General features: G+C 22.0%; 1 protein-coding gene across 3 annotated transcripts in view; it reads right to left on the bottom strand.

Annotated features, from left to right (window-relative positions):
• LOC107070562 (lachesin) overlaps positions 1-21,871 on the bottom strand; it is a 180,661-nt gene that overhangs the window by 29,686 nt on the left and 129,104 nt on the right. For 2 of the 3 annotated variants that reach the window (XM_089178478.1, XM_089178480.1), the window contains exon 3: positions 14,272-14,432. In XM_089178478.1, coding sequence (XP_089034604.1) covers positions 14,272-14,432 — 161 coding nt within the window. The remainder of the gene's footprint in view (positions 1-14,271; positions 14,433-21,871) is intronic. The other variant, XM_089178481.1, reaches the window with a different exon arrangement.

The following is a 21,871-nucleotide window of genomic DNA, read 5'->3' as shown; positions in this document are numbered from 1 at the left end:
TATAAATATTATATATAATAATATTATTATATAATTATAATATATAAATATTAATGTATAATATATAAATATTATATATATTATATATAATATATATATATAATTATAATATATAATTATAGATATAATATATAATTATATATATTATAGTATTAATTATAATATAAAATACTAATACTTGCTTATAATATATTTTATATATTATAAAATTATTTTATATATATATATATATAATAATTAATAAATAGTAAATATATTAAATTAATATACAATATTATATATTATGCAATATATATTATAAGTATTTTATATTATAATAAATTAGTATTATTTAAATATAGTTAATATTATAAGTATTATAATATTAATTAAAATACAAAATATACTAATACTTACACTTAATATTTTATATTATAATATAAATAATTATAAAATATAACAATTACTTTATTACTTTAAAATAAAGCAAGGAATGAACTTAGTTAAATCTCATTTCAGTTTCAATGACGTATTAAAACGTCATGCGCCTTTTTACCTAAACAAATGTATGACGTATTGATACGTCAAATGTACCTAAAGGATTGAACATAATATTTTTATTAAAAATGATCCCTTGAATTAAAATAATACACGGAATTGAAGAGAAATCTTGTTTTATGTCGAAACATGAGATACGAGGAAAAAAAAATGAACAAAAATATTTTTATTAAGTTCAAACAAATTCTATAATATTTATCTTCGTTTTTATATTATTTTTATTATTTTTATTTTTTCTTTTATTTATTAGCTTAATATTATCTAAGTTAATGCTTATTTATTTAGGGGGGTTGTGAGAGAAGGGGGTTGGTGGGTGAAAGAAGAGAACATGCTCATGCAATTTTGATTTCCATGGTTCATTTAATTCGCGTTAACATGCATCCATGACACATGCTTCATCGTTCACCATTTTTATTTATTTATTTATTTTTTTTTTATGGGATAACAAAAAACAAAGATCCCTTTTTGACAAAAGTACACCTTTGTAACATGATTGCGAATTGTTGTTGTTGTTTTTTTTATTTTGCTTTCTTTTTAATCAAAGAAAGAAAAATATACCCGAAATCTCAACGTAGTATTTGTTCATAAAATTAAAAAAAATCAAAGGACGTTTATTTATTATTTCTAATTTAATTTAAAAATATTAACAAAAATAGTCAATTTCAAAATGATCATCTTATATATTTAATTAAAACACTCTTAAATGAGTTATATGAAAAAAATTGTATTATATTTATAAAAATATTTGTCAAAATGTCGCATTTTTATTTCGATAGAAAAATTCTTTTTCAAAATGTGGTCATTCTATATGGAAAAAAAATTTATTTATAATTATTATTAAAAAAATGTATATATTCCTATTATAACGTTGATGCAAAAAATAAAAAATAATCGTTTCAATTCTAATTATAAATTAAAAGTTTATTTTATTTATTTTTATTATATATTTTTTATTTAAGTTTATTTATTATATAATTATTATCATATATATATTTATTTTTTATTTTTTTATATATATTAATATATTTTAATATGTATATAAATAAAATAAAATAAATGTAAAATAAAATAATATTATTATTTATAAAATATATTGCATTATAAATAAATATATATATTAATATAATAATTATATTAATTTATATATAATAATTTATATTAATATATATTTATAAAAAAAATAAAATAAATGCATCACCCTGTAGATAAATATTTTTCTAAATAAATAAAAAAAGCAATTTTTTTTTCATGACACACTTAAAAAATGAGAAAGAAATTAAATTATAAAATGCAATTTAATCTTTTTCAACAGAATCACTCGGTATATATATATATGGGTCAATAGGTTATTTTATTGACCAACTAACCTGTGTACAATATTTCCAAGCACAATAAAAAGACAAAAAAAAAAAAAAAGGAAAACAAGTGAAATTAAATTAATCGTGTCGTCCAATCGTACTATCAGATTTCTTTATATAGAAATGTCTTTCTCACTCACCTAGATAAATTTTTAAATATTACCTTAGATAAAGTTTATTGAAGTTTAAAAAAAAAGTAACTAACCATTGGTTATCCTTATTCCCAGTATATAGTAACTAGTAGAAAATTTATGAATGAACCGTACTTAATTTATGAATGAATTGTACTCAATTTATGAATGAACTGTACTCAATTTATGAATGAACTGTACTAAATTTATGAATGAATATGTAAAAAATTTATGAATGAACTGTATTAAATTTATGAATGAATTTAATGATAATTATTTGTGTCGTTTGTAACCCATGAACGAATTTTTTTTAAATAAATTTGTTAATAGAATTTTTCTAAAGATAATAAAATTTAAACAAAAAATCATATAAACGTGAAACAAGAATTGTTTACAAGTATAAACAATATTCTACACGTTGATATGATTAAAAAATGAATTAAACCTATTGTAGTGATTAGGAAAATATTTTTTCTTAACTGTACACTATCGAAAGTATATCGATTTGGAATTGATATTGTAAATAGAGGGGGTAAAGGGTAAGGGTGGTTAGTATTCTACATATTGTTACTACTTTTATACTATGTGTTTATAGTTTTGATTGAGACGAAATAAATATATATATATTATTTATATTATAAAATATTTTATAATATATAATGTAAGATTAATATAAAAATGTAATTATAATAAATTAAAATTATAATAAGAAATATAATATTATTAATAATAATTTTTCCCCGTGAGGGTGGCGGGGAAGAATACCCCCTCAGTAATCCCTGCTTGTCGTAAGAGGCGACTAATAGGGAAACCCATAAAAAATGGGAATAATAATTTTAAATTAATAAAATAAAATAAAATAATTAATTTAAAATATAATAATAAAATAAAATAAAGTAATTAATTTAAAATATAATAATTAAATAAAATAAAACAATTAATTTAAAATATAATAATAAAATAAAATAAAACAATTAATTTAAAATAATAAAATAAAATAAAATAATTAATTTTAAATTAATATTCTATATAATAAGTTAATATTATAAAATATTTTATTATACTGTAATATTTATAATATATATATTTATAATTTTATTAATATAAATAAAATATTTATATTATAAAATATAATATTAAATATATAATAAAAATAAAGATATATAATAAAATTTAATATAAATTAATAATATTATATTAATAATATTAATATTATAAATTTAAATTAATATTATAAAATATTTTATAGTAATGTAATATTTATAATATATATATATATATATATATATATATTTATAATTTTATTAATATAAATAAAATATTTATATTATAAAATATAATATTAATTATATTTTATATATAATTATATAATAAATAAAATATTTATATTATAAAATATAATATTATATATATATATATAATAAAAAAATAAGATATATAATAAAATTTAATATAAATTAATAATATTATATTAATAATATTAATATTATAAATTTAAATTAATATTATAAAATATTTTATAGTAATGTAATATTTATAATATATATATATATAATATTTTGATGCATTTAATAAGTAGTATAATTTTGATATTTAAGGTTGTTACGATGACTACGAACTACAGGGCGGGATCACACCTCCATCCACCGTTTTACTATAGTAAGCGTCAAAGCTGGAAAAAGCCAGAAAGCTTATTATATAATTATATACATTATATTATATTATAATAAAAATATTTTAGTAAATCTATAGATATGTGTGTATATATTTATATATTATATTATATGTCATGTATTTAAAATGAGATTGATATTTCAATAAATACAAATTATCTATGGGGTTATAAAAAAGTTTTCCTCTATATGTATATATATATATATATATATGTTAACCTGAAAATAGAACGATCAAATAGACGAATAGTTCTCAAATACATTCTCAAATGTCCATGTCGATAGAAACTCGAAACTTTATAACGGGAGGATAGTTCCTGCCGAACTGTAAAACGTATGTTTATTATCTTCAACTAGTCCCATGGGAGAACGGGAACTTTAACGTCTTATTTAACTTTACTCTGACTTTTCTTACTCAAGATTTGCTTATGTACGTAACTAAGTATATATATATATATATATATATATATATATATATATATATATAAGTAATACTTTAGTGAATAACTAGTCCCCTAACGCACGAATATTCAACACGCGTCACTATCTTTTCAGAAAAAAAAAATTAAAAAAAAAAAAATCTTTCAGATATTTCACGAATAAATTTTTCAAGTAGAAATACTTCGATAAGTTTTATTTATTTCAAGTAGAATTTTTCATATGGGATTTTTCATATGTCAAATTTGTAAGTTGATATTGTGACACACACGAATTTTGTTAATTTAAATAATATATATATATATATATATATATATATATATATATATATATATATATTTTATTATATTTTTTTTTTAAACACTAAAAATATTTCTATAAGTTTTACTTATGTTAGTAGGATTTTGAATATCCGGATTTATTATTACTAAAATATGTATGTTGATATTGTGACACACACGAATTTTGTTAATTTAAATAATATATATATATATATTTATTATATTTTTTTTTTAAACACTAAAAATATTTCTATAAGTTTTACATATGTTAGTAGGATTTTGAATATCCGGATTTATTATTAGTAAAATATGTATGTTGATATTGTGACACACACGAATTTTGTTAATTTAAATAATATATATATATATATTTATTATATTTTTTTTTTAAACACTAAAAATATTTCTATAAGTTTTACTTATGTTAGTAGGATTTTGAATATCCGGATTTATTATTACTAAAATATGTATGTTGATATTGTGACACACACGAATTTTGTTAATTTAAATAATATATATATTTATTATATTTTTTTTTAAACACTAAAAATATTTCTATAAGTTTTACTTATGTTAGTAGGATTTTGAATATCCGGATTTATTATTAGTAAAATATGTAAGTTGATATTGTGACACACACGAATTTTGTTAATATAAATTGTTAATATAAATAATATTCTTTTGTTAATAGAAATAATTTTCTATCATTAAATGGAAGAGAGAAAAAAAATGTTCTATAATTTCTAAATCTTCTAGAAAAAAAAAAGAAAAACGAAATATATTTTGTTTTATATGATGTGTAATATAATTATTAAAAATATACACTATATATATATATAATATCTTGTATAATTCTATTAATATTGTTAAACAAAAATAATTAATATTATCGAGATAATTTTTATGAAAATAATTTGCATCGATGCGTTACTAAAAAAAAAAAAAAAAAAAAAAAAAAAAAAAAAAAAATAAAAGTTGTAGTAATAAAAAAAAAAAAGTGAAAAGATTTAAGGGGGTATTCTGGTCTAGAAGCATGGATTTTAGGTACTTTGTCAAGTGCAATAACAAAAAGACGAATAATATTTTCACTATCTATAATGTTACAAGATATTTATTAATATTTCAAGAATACATGAAAAGAAAAAGAAAATAGTGAAAAAATTCAAAATTGAAAAAGATATAGGCTGATGAAGTGGGGGGTCTCAAAAAATTGGTGCTCGACGGTTGTCACGATTGCAGCTCTTCTAATAATCCGAAATAAAAAAATAAACAAGATTATTAATTAAGAATAATGCCGCTATCGTTCGAACTAAAAGAATTGAACAAAATTTTTCTTTCACTAAATTACGGCTGTCTGAAAAAAAAGATACATTATTTTTACCACTTTTTTTAACTGTTCCGAATTTTTTCAAAATAGTAGAAATTGAAAATTGTTGTAAGAGGTTTGATTAGTACGATAGAGAAATGCATAGAGAAGACTCTCACCAAATTTCAAATAAATCGGTTAAGTAGAACTTGAGATATCATTGCAACCGTGACAAAAAAAAAAACAGTTTCGAGAAAAACGCGTTCAAAGTTTCGCATAATAAAAGTAGGATATAGGAAGCCGCGTCACTAAAACACCTATATCTCCGAAAATAATTTGAATTTTGAAAAATCTTCTTAAGGGTAGGTACTTAAGGGGTTATATACAGTTAGACGGCCGAAAAAAAGTGAATTTTCCAGAATTTTTTCTGAGAAACCTTTTAAATTTATTGATCCAAAAATTTATACACATATTATGGTATCTTTTAACTGTATTTTAAGACTTAGTACTAGTAAAAATATTTATTTGAAAAAGAGCTACAGCTGATCTCCAGGAGCTCCTCTCAAAAAAGACGTTTTGCGGTGACCACTATATCTCGGAACTGTATCATTTGAAATTAAAAAACCAAACAGATTTCGTTAAAATAATGTTAAATCTAGTAATTAATCGAAGGAATAAGCAAAATAAAATTTTTTGACAAAATGGCGGTTTCTCAAAAAAAAAATCGATTCTTCACCGAAATTTCGGCCTTAAATTGTTTATAAAAAAAAAAAAAATATCTATTGGAGAGAAAAAAATCTTCGATTAATTACTAAAAAATATATTTAAGAAGGTCGTGTTAAAATTTGAGACTAATCGGTTTAGCCGTTTTCGAGTAATGTTGGTCACCGACTTTGATAACACCATTTTGAGAAAAACGCGTTTAAAGTTTGGAATGCACTTTGCATTTACTCTGAAACGCTTTTTCAAATTAGCTTGTAACTTTGAAAATATTCACCGGAACGATATGAAATTTTCTGTGTGTATTCTTAAATATATGTACATTAAGAAAATAAAATTAAAAAAAAATCGATTTTTTGAAAATTCTAACTGTATATAACCCCTTAAGGTAACTTTACTAAAGGTACTTAATTAAAGGTACTTAAGGTAAATATTCTTAAAAGGTTAAGCTTTAAAAATATGAAAAAAAAAATCGATTTTTTCCAATTTTTAAACCAGAATACCCCTTTAAATACAAAAGAAAAGAAAAAAAAGTAATAATAAAAATAAATACATATAAAGTACATATGTAAAATAAATAATAAAAAATAAAAAATAAAAATAAAAGGAAAGAAAAACGATTAAAAAAAAAAATAAAAAAAGGAATCATACATGAAATATTTAAACAAAATAAAATATAATAAAGTTACTAAGGTTAGTCAGTCGATAATTTGGAATACTTGTTTCGTTTTTTTTTTTATGTAAAAATAAATATACATCCAACTCGTTAAAAAAAATTACTGAATCATCATGCCCCTTCCCTCAATGGCGAGCGGCAGCAAGTACTATCATAACATATACATATATATATATATATATATATATATATATATATATATATATATATATATATAGAAAAAGTAGCAAACCCTCTTGCGATCGTCGTCCAGCGAAGCAATTATGCTTATTAACGGTGGAACATTTTTAACGCTAACAAGCTTTTTTAAGGCCGTGTATATATATATATATTTATATGTATATGTATATGTTCAAGCTTTTAATTAGTTTCTTTCTTTTTATTTCCCACGCGTCCTCTATACGTTACAAGAGTACACACACACACACATACACATTCGTTCACTTATTTTCAACTATGGGCATAATTTTTACGATAATATTATCTTGGACACATTTATTATTATTATTATTTTTTTCTCTGACCTTATAATAATAATAATATTATTATTTTTATTATTATTAAATGCCCGATATAATAATAATAATAAATTTATTAATTAATTGAGCAATCAACCGGACAATCGAAAATCGATTCGCTCAATTAGCCTAATTATTATTTGCCCACGAATAATTATGAAAAAAAAAAAGAAAATAAAGAAAAGATACAAAAGAAAAAGAAAGAAGAAAAGAAAAAGAAAAGAAAAGGAAAAGAAAGTTTAACAGAAACCGCGAAGAAAATAATCCTATGTATTTTTACCATAAAAAAAAAAAAAAAAACGAAATATATATCTTGTTATTTGATATGTAATTATAATTATAAAAAAAATATAGAATATAAATATTATTTTTAATTTTATATTTAAATTTATTATATTTTAATTTTAAGTTAATGTTTATATTAGAGAATATTATTTATACAAGGTATATATTATATACATATTATTATATAATATTATCTATAATATTATTTATATAATGTGTTTATTATATATTATTATAATATTATTTACAAGGTATAAGAACAATCAGGTTTTTTTATACTCGTTGCTTCAATTTTGGAAAAATTATTTTCGTATTTAATTAAATTATTTATAAATATAATTTTATAGTATTATTTATAAGATATATATTATATATTATTATACAATACTATTTATAATATTATTTATATAATGTATATATTATATATTATTATAGTATTATTTATAAGGTATAAGAACAACCAGGTTTTTTTATACTCGTTGCTTCAAATTTTGAAAAATTATTTTCGTATTTAATTAAATTATTTATAAATATAATTTTATAGTATTATTTATATAAGATATATATATTACATATTATTATACAATATTATCTATAATATTATTTATATAATGTGTTTATTATATATTATTATAATATTATTTACAAGGTATAAGAACAACCAGGTTTTTTTATACTCGTTGCTTCAATTTTGGAAAAATTATTTTCATATTTAAATAAAGTATTTATAAATATAATTTTATAGTATTATTTATATAAGATATATATATATATATATATATATATATATATATATATATATATATATATATATATATATATATTAAATATTATTATATAATATTATCTATAATAATTTATTTATAATGTATAAGAACAACCAGGTTTATTCTATACATGTTGCATCGATTTTTAGAAAATTATTTTTCAATTCAATTAAATTATTTCTATATATAATTGTAAATAATATTATTTGAATTTTCATATATTTTTATTAAATTTAAATTATTTATTATTAGTTTATTCAATCTTTCACTTTTATTTCGGAAATTTTTTGATAAACTACTTACAAAGATAACATTATATATTATATATATATACAGTGAGTGTAAAAAGTATTTAATAATTAAAAGTATTATAATAAACGATAGTAATAAAATAATAAGAATAATTAGAAGTTAATTGAATGTATTCGAAATTGAAGAAGAAAATTTGTTAGTTAGAATAATCGAAGTAACCCTTTAAATGATAGTGTTTTAATCAATTCAATCTCATTATCAAGTAAAGGAAGATAAAAGGGGGTATGTTGGAGTAAAAGGGAGTTTGAGGAGAGGGGATATTATAAGGGGTGTCGTTAACTAGTGTGACTTCGAGCGAAGAATTGTATCTATATCGTAATAGTTGAGAGATAGAAAGTTTAAGCATGAGAACGCGTTACCGGAAGTAATCGCTTTTACTACAAGTTATAAACTTTAACATTGTGTCTATCCCCTTCTCACTATCTCTATCTATCTATGTACATATATGTATGTGTGTGTGTGTGTGTGTGTGTGTGTGTGTGTACAGAACGAGTTTGATTAAAATCAAATGCTCTCGAGAATTACCTATCCACGTTTTCTAGCCGCTCGTCGAAATATCTTCTCTGTTATGGTGGATACAAAAAATATATTTCGTAAAAAAAAAAAACATACTATAAAAAAAGAAGAAAAGAAAAGAATATATTGCGATGGAAATTTGTGAATTTGAAAAACATACAAATAAAGTTTGAAACGAAATAAAATGAGAAGAAAAAAGTAATACATATATATATATATATATATATATATATATCATTGATTTTTTAAATTAATCAACAAAGTAACTACGAACAAAAATATTTTTTAACTTGTAACATTTTTTTATAAGGTAAAATTACTTTTGTATATTATATATATATAATATAACAAATAATATATATTAGATATAATATATATTCTATATAATATATATACAATATATATATATAATTGATTTTTTAAATTAAACAACAAAGTAACTACGAACAAAATTATTTTTATATATTTTAATATAAGGATAAAGTTTTTTTATTATTATTTTTGTTAAGCTTCTAAAAGATAAAGAGTTTTTTTTTGTTACGTTGGTTGGTTGGTTCGATTTTTGAAAAACAAATTATTTTCCTATTTGATTAAATTATAATTTTGTTTATTCAATCGAACCGGTTGGGAAGATTTTTTTTTCTTGGATAAATTATTTTACAGAGATTATTTTATTATTATTATTATTATGTGTGAATTATATTAATATACGTAATGGAATTATACAAATTATACGTGCGTGAAGTATAAATTATAAATAAAATATTTTTTGTTAGGGATTTAAAGTGAAACATAATCCTGTATTATTTTTTTGTCGCGTTAGTAATAATTTTTATAAACGTATTAAAATCGTTCAAGAACTTATTAAAATAATTTGAGTGTATAAAAAGAAAAAATAATATTTGATAAATTTGACGAATAAAATAATTTGAAGGATCGATATTAATGACGATATTATTTAATGAATTTTTACAAATGATTTGTTCAATCTTTTCTTTATATGTATAAGTGAGAACTGTATTTAAGGTAAATTAAAGGTAAAAAATGTAATTCATCGTTTGAAACATTTTATGTTAAACATTTGTTAATTTAAGAAATAATTGAAATAATTTAAAGTATCGATATAAATGATGATATTATTTAATGAATTTTTACAAATGATTTGTTCAATCTTTTCTTTATATGTATAAATGAGAACTGTATTTAAGGTAAATTAAAGGTAAAAAATGTAATTTATCATTTGAAACATTTTATGTTAAACATTTATTAATTTAAGAAATAATTGAAATAATTTAAAGGATCGATATTAATGATGATACTATTTAATGAATGTTTACAAATGATTTGTTCAATCTTTTCTTTGTATGTATAAGTGAGAACTGTATTTAAGGTAAATTAAGGGTAAGAAGTGTTCATTGAAAAATATCATTCATCGTTTTTGAAACATTTTATGTTAAACATTTATTAATTTAAAAGAAATGATTGAAATAATTTAAAGTATCGATCTAATTGATGACATTATTTAATTAATATTTACACTTTTCTATATATGTATACTTCAGAATTATATTTAAGGTAAATGAAGGGTAAAAAGTGTTTGTTTAAAAATGTAATTCATCGTTATAAACATTTTATATTCGCTTTCGGGCTGTTTCGTTTTTGGTCGAGGTGTATCCGCCACGTTATACTTCCTACTTTACAATCTAAACTCATCAATATGCTAGACTTGTACTTCCATTAAATATATTCACGAAGGGAATAGGAGGAGGAGGAGGAGGAGGAGGAAGAGGAGGAGAAAAAGGGTCTGTTCAAGTAGCACACAGATAGAAAAAGAAAAACGAAAGAAGAAAAAGAAGAAGAAGAAGAAGAAAAAGAGTTTGGTTTGGTTTTATTCGAAATGGAATGAGGGATAAAAGAGGGTGAGGGGTAAAGAGGGGTAAAAGACAATTTAACGAAAGAAAGTCCTTGATTTTCTATACTAGTTCTCTCGATTAAAACGTATCTTAAAAGAAAACGAACGATTGGGGTAGATACACGGGATTAACACTTTCAACTTACTACATTTAACTATTTTCAAAATGTTTTTTTTTTTTTTTTTGGAGTACTTTTATATCGAAATCAAATAATATGGGTTTTATCAAGATCAAATTTGTTTTTCTATTTTTAATTTAACAAGAACTCGTAAAACCAATTAAAAATATATTTATCTATTAATTTCATATTAGTTTTGAATATATATCTTAAATAATTATATAAATATAATGTATAATGAGTAAAAAAAATATTATATTAAATATGAATTGAATATGAGTGAATGAAAGAAAAAATAATAATATGAAAAATGACAAATTTTTATTTCGTTGGGTAACAAAAATTGGGTTCAAATTTTATTATTTGTTGGGTAACATTTAATAAGGATTAGTTTAAGATACAAACAAAAAATAACGTACTACAATATATTTAACAATATTATTTGAATAATTAACCTAATAAATAACTAAAGAAAATTTGTATAATAAATTTTATTATTAAATTATTTATTATTTATTAAAAATTATTATTATTTCAAATTTATATTTTTCAATGAGTGGAATTGAAATTAAAAAATAACGTAGTACAATATATTTAACAAAATATCATTTGAATAATTTAAATAATAATTAACTCAAGAAAATTCATATTTTAAACTTTATTATTAAATTAGTAATCATTTATTATAAATTATTATTATTTCAAATTTATATTTCCCAACGAGTGGAATTGAAATTAAAAAATAACGTAGTACAATATATTTAACAAAATATCATTTGAATAATTTAAATAATAATTAACTCAAGAAAATTCATATTTTAAACTTTATTATTAAATTATTAATTATTTATTATAAATTATTATTATTTAAAATTTATATTTTTCAACGAGTGGAATTGAAATTAAAAAATAACGTAGTACAATATATTTAACAAAATATCATTTGAATAATTTAAATAATAAATAACTAAAGAAAATTCATATTTTAAACTTTATTATTAAATTATTAATTATTTATTATAAATTATTATTATTTCAAATTTATATTTTTCTACGAGTGCAATTGAAATTACCCTTAAATCTTCAACCCTCATTTAATATATATAAAATATTTATATAAAACATATTAAATATAATACATTTTGTATCTACTACAACAATTTTATTTCACGTTATAGTTGAGACAAATTAAAAAAAGCAAAAAAGAAAACAAAACCCCCCCAGAAGCGTAGGGAGAAACGAACGATAGGGCAAATAGTATTATTTCATCAAAAACTTTTTTTCTACAAAGAGTAAAAAGAAATGGGTTAAAAAAAAAAAGAAAAGAAGAAAATTCTTTGAATGAAATAAAATAAAAAAACAAAAACAAAAACAAAAACAAAAAAAAAGACACAAAGAAGAAAATAGAAAAAGGGCGGGAGGGTGAAGTAGGGCAGGTGGGAAGGAAGGGTTGTAGGGGAGGGGAGGGGGTTTGGAAAAGAGCGTAACGAGTTGGAAAGTTTAATTTGTGATCGCGCCAGAGTTTGGTCGCCGTAAATGGAGAGTTCGAAGGATCAGGGATGAGGTCAAAGTGGTGTGGTATGGTGGTCTCTGGAAATAGAGAGATAGAAATAGAGATAGAGATAGAGATAGAGATAGAATAGGGTGAGGGGGTGGAATGGGGTGGAACGGGGTGGAACGGGGACGTCGTACACAGAGGTGGCTGCCGGTGATGCTGCTGGCGGCTGCTGCTGTGGTTTTCTTTTTCATAGCCGGGCGGTAGTGCAGTTAAATGCAATGCTGTGAGAGGTGCAGGCACGCGCGTGTGATGGTAGTGGTGATGGTGGTAGTGGTGGTGGTGGTGGTGGTTGTAGTGGGGTGATATGGTGGTAGTAGTAGTGGTAGTAGTGGTGGTGGTGGTGGTGGTGGTGGTGGTGGTTTGGTTAAGTAATAATAGTGATAGTGCTTGCTAGTGACGACAATAGTAGTAGTAGTAGTAGTAGTAGTAGTAGTAGTAATAGTAATAGTAAGTGCTGGTTATACTGTGCTAGTGATAATAGTTATATAGTAAATAGGTGCAGTTTACTGTACTAGTGATAAATTAGTTAATAGTAAGTAGTGCTGATTACTGTGCTCTAGTGAGAGAATAAGAGTAATAAGAGTAGTAGTGTTAGTAATTGATGAATGAGAAGGTGTTTGAAAGAATAGTATATATGTTATATATAATTTTAAATATTAATATATTATATATTTTATATAATTAACTTATATATATATAATATATAATTTTACTAGATTAACATTGGGGGTAAGTTTTTGCTTTCAAACACCTTTTTTTAAATGATATTATTAGGCTAACCATAATAATTCAAATCTATTTTAATAATTTTATTTATTTATTATTAAATACTGTAATATTATCAGGGTTACATTTATTATTATATATAATATTTAAAAATATTCACAAAAAATAATTTGATTAGCCTAATGAGATGGTAGTTGTATAAATGATTAGTTTATTGCAAATTTGATATTTTATGCAATGATAGTATTATAGTTATGATTGGTATTTAATGATGATGATAATGATGATAATGATAATGATGATGATGATGATGATGAGATAGTAATAGTGGGTGATTGGTTAAAGTGATAGTAAGATAGTAGGAGATAGTAGTAGTAGAGAGATATAAGGTATTTAGGTCCATTATAGGCGGACACAGGTTAAAGGTTAAATAGTTACCCGGGCCTTGGCGCCGCCAGAGTGATCTCCGCTCGTGGAGGAGGAAGGACTCACCCGGTATCCACCTAGGTTGTTAACCACGCAAGTGAAGGTAGCGTCTCGACCCTGCGGAATCGTTACGTTTTGCAGCGGGAAACTGAAGTCTGGCTCTAGCCCTGTCACTGAAAAATATCATTTAAAAAAATATGTTATCATGTATTCATTTGTTTCATTATCTTCATACGATTTGTTTTAATTTAAACTGTTCCTTTTATCACGTGTACCACCTGGAGTTTACTTACGACATATTTGTTTAATACACTGAAAATCAAGTGGGTAGGTAACTAGGGCTTGGCACGTAACGTGTTATGGTGGTACACGAGATATGGATGGTTCATATTTTTGAAGTGAAAACTTCTTTAGAATAGGTGTGATTTGAAAAAATGAAATGCAGTGATGTAGTGGTAAAACAAAACAAAATAACAGCAACCTTATGCAATATTAATATTTATAAAATATATTTTATTAGGAATATAATAATTAGGAATTTTTTATATATTCAAATGAATGTAATTTTAGTAATATTTTATCTTATATATTTATTATCTTCTTCAAAGATAAGAACAATAAAATAACAAGAAGAAGAAGATATTTATTATAATTATTATAAATATATAACATATAATTATTATTAAATTAGAATTTGTAAATTTTATTTTATTACCAAAAAAACAAGATAACCGCAACCTTTTTGCAATACTAACAATTAAATAGTATAAGATATATATTTATTATTCAATTAAATTGTATGATTATTACCTAACTATAAGAGATAAAATAACTGGGAGCCTTATTGCAATATTAAACTTTTATAAATATATCTAATTAAGAGTATAATAATTAAGAATTTTATATTCAAACGAATGTAATATTATATGTGTTTATTGTATGGTACGACAGTATACCTGGTCGTATGAGATGTACTAAAATTTGTACAGTTATTAAAAAATCATGCATACTACGCATATTCATATTTCCAGATGTAAAGTAATATTCATAATAAAGAGAAAGAGAAAGAGAAAGAGAGAGAGAAAGAGAGAGAGAGAGAGAGAGAGATGTAGAAGGAGTATGATTAATATTTGAACAAAACAAAATTCTCTTTTTCCTACGTGAAGAATTTTAGAATCCTGTTCTGTACAACGTTGGATCAGATCGCAACACACACTCACTCATACACACATACACATATACACACGACGAATATAATTTCATAGAAATAAAGAAAGACAAAGATAAAGAGATGAAATGAATCTAGAAATTTAAATTCTCGAAAGCTTTAGAGTCCTAGGCTATTATACGAATACACAAAAATACACACGTACGTAGAAACGCAACCATGCATATACACAAATATTTTTGTCTGTGTGTAGAAACTCGTAGAAAAAAATTACATTGCGTTTCCGCGTTCCTGGCTAACGTCGTGGGGTACAAAGCTAGCCCGCTTAAATTTGAATATACACAAGGCCAGACGTTGGATATAAATTGTCCCTAGCTCTGTGTATGGGGTTTTTTTTTTTATTTTTTTTTTTCTTCGTGCCAAGCCGTGGCGAAAAGACGCTAACTTCTTGAATATCATTCCCCTCTGTGTGCTGTTGCTACTGTTGCTGCCTTACTTTACCCCTTACCTTACTTTTACCTTACTTTTCTTTTATACTTAAAAAGAAAACAACAGAAATGAGAATGATTTTTATTCCTTTACTTTAACTACTTACCCCTATTCTTCATTCTACTTTTTTTATTTTTGAAATAAATTCGATTTTTCTATTCGTATTATTTCTATTCTATTCGGTATTTCTTATTTAAATGTATAGACTACTTGGAATAAATTTATTAGATCAAATCAATTTAATATAAAATACAAATTAGGATATTTTATTGTATTAAGAAAAAGAAAAATATTATTTTAGAATATAGCAGATGTTTCACAATTAAATTTAATACTACTTAGTATTACTTATATTTAATGTATACCTATTTCTAACTTTTAATACTAGTTTTATTATTTTTATATTCATGTATACTTATTTGTAACTTAAAATACTAGTTTTATTATTTTAATATTTGTGTATATCTATTTCTAACTTAAAATAGTATTTTAATTATTTTTTTGTTTGTGTCTACCTATTTGTAATTTAAAATATTATTTTAATTATTTGTTTATTTGTGTATACCTATTTGTAATTAAAATACTAGTTTTAGTATTTTTATATTCGTGTATACTTATTTCTAGCTTATAATACTAGTTTTATTATTTTTATATTTAATGTATACCTATTTCTAACTTATAATACTAGTTTTATTATTTTTATATTTATGTATACCTATTTTTAATTTAAAATACTATTTTAATTTTTTTTTATTTGTGTATACCTATTTGTAATTAAAATACTAGTTTTATTATTTTTATATTCATGTATACTTATTTGTAATTTAAAATACTAGTTTTATTATTTTAATATTTGTGTATATCTCTAACTTAAAATAGTATTTTTATTATTTTTTAGTTTGTGTCTACCTATTTGTAATTTAAAATATTATTTTAATTATTTTTTTATTTGTGTATACCTATTTGTTATTAAAATACTAGTTTTAGTATTTTTATATTTGTGTATACCTGTTTCTAACTTATAATACTAGTTTTATTATTTTTATATTTATGTATACCTATTTTTAATTTAAAATACTATTTTAATTATTTTTTTATTTGTGTATACCTATTTGTAATTAAAATACTAGTTTTATTATTTTTATATTCGTGTATACCTATTTCTAACTTATAATACTAGTTTTATTATTTTTATATTCATGTATACCTATTTTTAATTTAAAATACTAGTTTTATTATTTTTATATTTATGTATACCTATTTTTAATTTAAAATACTATTTTAATTTTTTTTTATTTGTGTATACCTATTTGTAATTAAAATACTAGTTTTATTATTTTTATATTCATGTATACTTATTTGTAATTTAAAATACTAGTTTTATTATTTTAATATTTGTGTATATCTATCTCTAACTTAAAATAGTATTTTTATTATTTTTTAGTTTGTGTCTACCTATTTGTAATTTAAAATATTATTTTAATTATTTTTTTATTTGTGTATACCTATTTGTTATTAAAATACTAGTTTTAGTATTTTTATATTCGTGTATACCTATTTCTAACTTATAATACTAGTTTTATTATTTTTATATTTATGTATACCTATTTTTAATTTAAAATACTATTTTAATTATTTTTTTATTTGTGTATACCTATTTGTAATTAAAATACTAGTTTTATTATTTTTATATTCGTGTATACCTATTTCTAACTTATAATACTAGTTTTATTATTTTTATATTCATGTATACCTATTTTTCATGTAAAATACTACTTTAATTATTTTTTTATTTGTGTACACCTATTTCCAACTTAAAATACTATTATTTTATTTTAATTATACTCTAATATTTTCTAATTTAAAAAAAAAACAACATTTTATATCCTAACACAGAATGAGATTCTAGCCAATCGAATATCAAAAAAAAAAAAAATATATTTTCTTTTATTTATAAACTGATAATTAAATTGTCAATAAATTTCACACCTTTTCAACAAATGTTTTAACAAATAACAATAAACACTCGATTTAATTCCTTTCGTTGATAAGTTTAATGTTTAATTTAAAAAAAAAAAAAAAGAAGAAACCTTAATTGTGGAATACCAATGAAAAAATATATCATTGCTGTACAAAAGTAGTGTCGAAGGGTGGAAAAAAAAAAAGGGAAAAGGGAAAAGGGAAAAGGGAAGTATGTAGACTAGAGAATAAGTAAGATAGGGAAAAGTAGAGAGTGGTATAAGAGGGTAGGTAACATTGTCGTTGGAATTTTACGTGGGGGGATATTTACATGAGCGCAATATTTTATAGGACACTTAATGCAGGGTCACGTTCTGTGCCTAGGCAACGAGGTAACCCATCTATGAATCAAAGTACGCTTTAAACATTTCTTTTCTCTTTTCCGACACGAAAGATAAAACAAGAGGAAAAAAGAAAAGAAAACCTTCTTCCCTCTCCAATCACATTGAAAGAGGATAAATAAGTTGTTCTAATGCATATATGTATATTACTATTATACATGAACTACTACACACACAATATTTACTTATTATGTTAAATATCTATTTTTATTAAATTAAAACAAAAACAAAATGTATGAGATGTTCATTTTTGTTAGATTAGACAAAAAATAGTTATTTAAATGTATTACTAGATACACTACATTTACATATTACTATATTACATATAATATGTATTTTATTACACATAATATTAATTTACTATATTAAATATTTATTTAATTAGACAAAAAATAGTTCTTGTACACATATAAGTAAAATTCGTCTGGTAATAATTCCTATTATTACATGTACTACACACATGTACATATTATTACATTACATATTATTATATTATATGTAATATAGTAATTATAATATACATAACATATTACTATAATAATTATATAGTATACAATATAATGTTATTATAATACAATACTAAGTGTTATTACTATACTTAACTTAGTAATACTAAGTTATTACTATATAAATATAATATAGTATTAATATAAAAGATTATATATATGTATATATATAATATAAGTAACATATTACTACATGCATTATATATTACATGTATTTTACTACAAAAATGTTGTGTGTAATTAACATTTAATAAATTAAATATTTATTTAATCTAGTAACAAAATAAATATATTAGATGTTAATTTTTATTTAATTAGTTAAAAAAAAATAAGAAGTAATTTTGTGTTGTTCCATAATGATAGGGAAGAAAGAAAAGAATAGAAAAATAAAATAAAGAAAGTAAGGAAGAACAAAATAAGAGAGCAAGAGAAAGGGGGATAGGGATAGGGAAAGGGTAAGGGAAAAGGGAAAAGGGAAAGGGAGAAAGATGAGTACAAATGGAACACAAGCGAGTTCATCTTTACCGTGTCAACCTACAAGAAGAAGATAAAGGAGGCAAGCTGCTCGTTGAACTACGGACTCGTACAACGTCAAGAACCCCCAAACCAAGAATGCGCTGTCGAGTTTATTGCCGCATAGTTTTGCCTAACCCCCCCCCCCTCCCTCCCTCCCTCTCACTCTCACTCCACAACCTTTAACCCATCCCACCACCACCGACCCACTCATCCCATGGGATATCGAGCTTTTAAGCGTTTCAACCATTACACTCGTTGAACTTTTCTTAAGTAAATCTTTTATTTAGAAAAATATACTATTATATATTTGTCCTATTATCTTTGTGTTTTTTTTTTTTTTCAAATTGGTCTTTCTCTTAAATACAATTTTTTTTTTTTTTTGATAATATTTTGTGGTTTGTAAAAAAAAGAAATTAGGATTTTTGTTAACTTGGTCGATGTGATGTTTAAAATTGAAAAAATATTTTAACTGAATTTGTGTGATATAAAATGAAATATTATATAATAATTATTATATAATTATATAATATAATAATATAATTTATTTAAAATAATAATAATTATATATAATAATTATTATGTAATAAAATTACTATTATATTATAGGAATTTATATATTATATTTTATTATTATATAATAAAAAAAAAAATATAATAATATAATATAATAATTTTGTTGCAAGTTTAGATGATTAAAAAAGCAAGTTTAGAGGTTTTTATAAACAAGTTGAAAAAATGAGTAGGTTTAACTTTTACAAATTTTCAAAAAAAAAAAAAAAAAACAAATGGCTAGCTCATTTAGAAACTTTATATTCCACCGAGTATAATAAAATATTAATCTAGTTATTTTCTCTTTTCTATTTTATTATTTTAATGAAGTTAAAAATAATAAAGGAAAATAATCTTGTGTTAACATAAGACAAATGTTACAACATTATTAAATGAATAATATTAAAAATTCTTATCCTCATTTGTGTTAGAACAATTAGGAAGAATAAAAATAAAGAAAAGAACATAATAAAAGACTCATAAACATACTTAACATATTTAATTACAAGATTACACACCATACAATGATATGAATTTAAAATGGATAAAATAAATTAGAATATATATATATATATATATATATATATATATATATATATATTTTTTTTTGATTTACTTAATATAAGATCATTTTCTTCTTCTTCTTCTTCTTCTTCTTCTACTTTTTCATCTACTAACATATTTGTTTTCATTACTGTTCTTGTTGTTGAGACTAAGAAGAAGAAGAAGAAAAAAAAAAATGAAGAAAAGAAGAAGAAGAAAAAAAAAAGACCCACAGACATACTTGACGCATTTAATTACAAGATTGCACTTACTTAAATCTAGATCACGAGGAAGGTGAACAAAACTGTTCCTCGTTCACAATAAGCACGAAAGTGCATTCTTAGTTGTCGTAGTAGTGAGTAGGGGAGTTTTTGAATGGCAGCTGGAGAAGCGTGCGAGTTACACACGAGTTGAGTTTTCTCTTCTCTTCTCCTCACTTCTCCTCACTTCTACTCTTCTCATCTCATCTCATCTCATCTCTTCTCATCTCTTCTCATCTCTTCTCTTCTCTTTTACTCGCAGAGAATTTAAATTGGGAAAATCGAGCTCCACTTAACGCTTCGCATACCTCCACTGCCATTGAAAATTTCTCGAACAATGCATGTCATTACAGTCACAAACGTTATTCTACTTCTTTCTTGGTTTTTTTTTTGTTTTTGTTTTTTTTTTTTTTTTTTTTTTTTTTTTTTACAACAACGAAATATTCACATGTTAATGTAATACACGTGAGAGAAAATTACGATATATTTTTTATGATTTTTTTTTTTTTTTATTATAATATATATTTTTATTACAAACAATTTATTTTGTAATTACTGTAAAATACTTAAACCCCTTCTTATATTAGGGTCGTCAGGTTTTTTTAGTTTTAATATTGATGATTGTAACTAATTTTAAAGTTGTCAGTAGTTTTTTTTTTTTTTTCGATAAATATATGCAACAAAATTGTTTCAAATTGTTTATAAGAATGAACTTATTATTTATTTATTTAATTCTTTTTTTGAAGGAATACTACAAATATATGAAATTAATAATTATTTAATTAATAAATAACGTAGTTTCTTTTGTAAGTCACTTCCCATGTGACTTACGACTGATCTGCAATCAAATTGTTTAATATTATAAAAATTAACTTTTTATTTATTTAAAATGAATTAATTTCTTTTTTTCTTTTTGAAGGAATACTACAAATATATGAAATTATTTATTATTTAATTAATAAATAACGTAGTTTCATTTGTAAGTCACTTCCCATGTGACTTACGACTGATCTGCAATCAAATTGTTTAATATTATAAAAATTAACTTTTTATTTATTTAAAATGAATTAATTTATTTTTTTCTTTTTGAAGGAATACTACAGATATATGAAATTAATAATTATTTATTTAATAAATAACATACTTTCATTTGTAAGTCACTTCCCATGTGACTTATGACTGATCTGCAATCAAATTGTTTAATATTATAAAAATTAACTT

Source organism: Polistes dominula, unplaced genomic scaffold (genome assembly GCF_049000335.1).
Source record: "Polistes dominula isolate Pdom_NZ unplaced genomic scaffold, Pdom_raw_medaka contig_11, whole genome shotgun sequence".
Taxonomy (NCBI): Eukaryota; Metazoa; Arthropoda; class Insecta; order Hymenoptera; family Vespidae; genus Polistes; species Polistes dominula.
The sequence above is the reverse complement of the archived record's forward strand: the minus strand, read 5'-3'. Positions and strand labels throughout refer to the sequence as shown.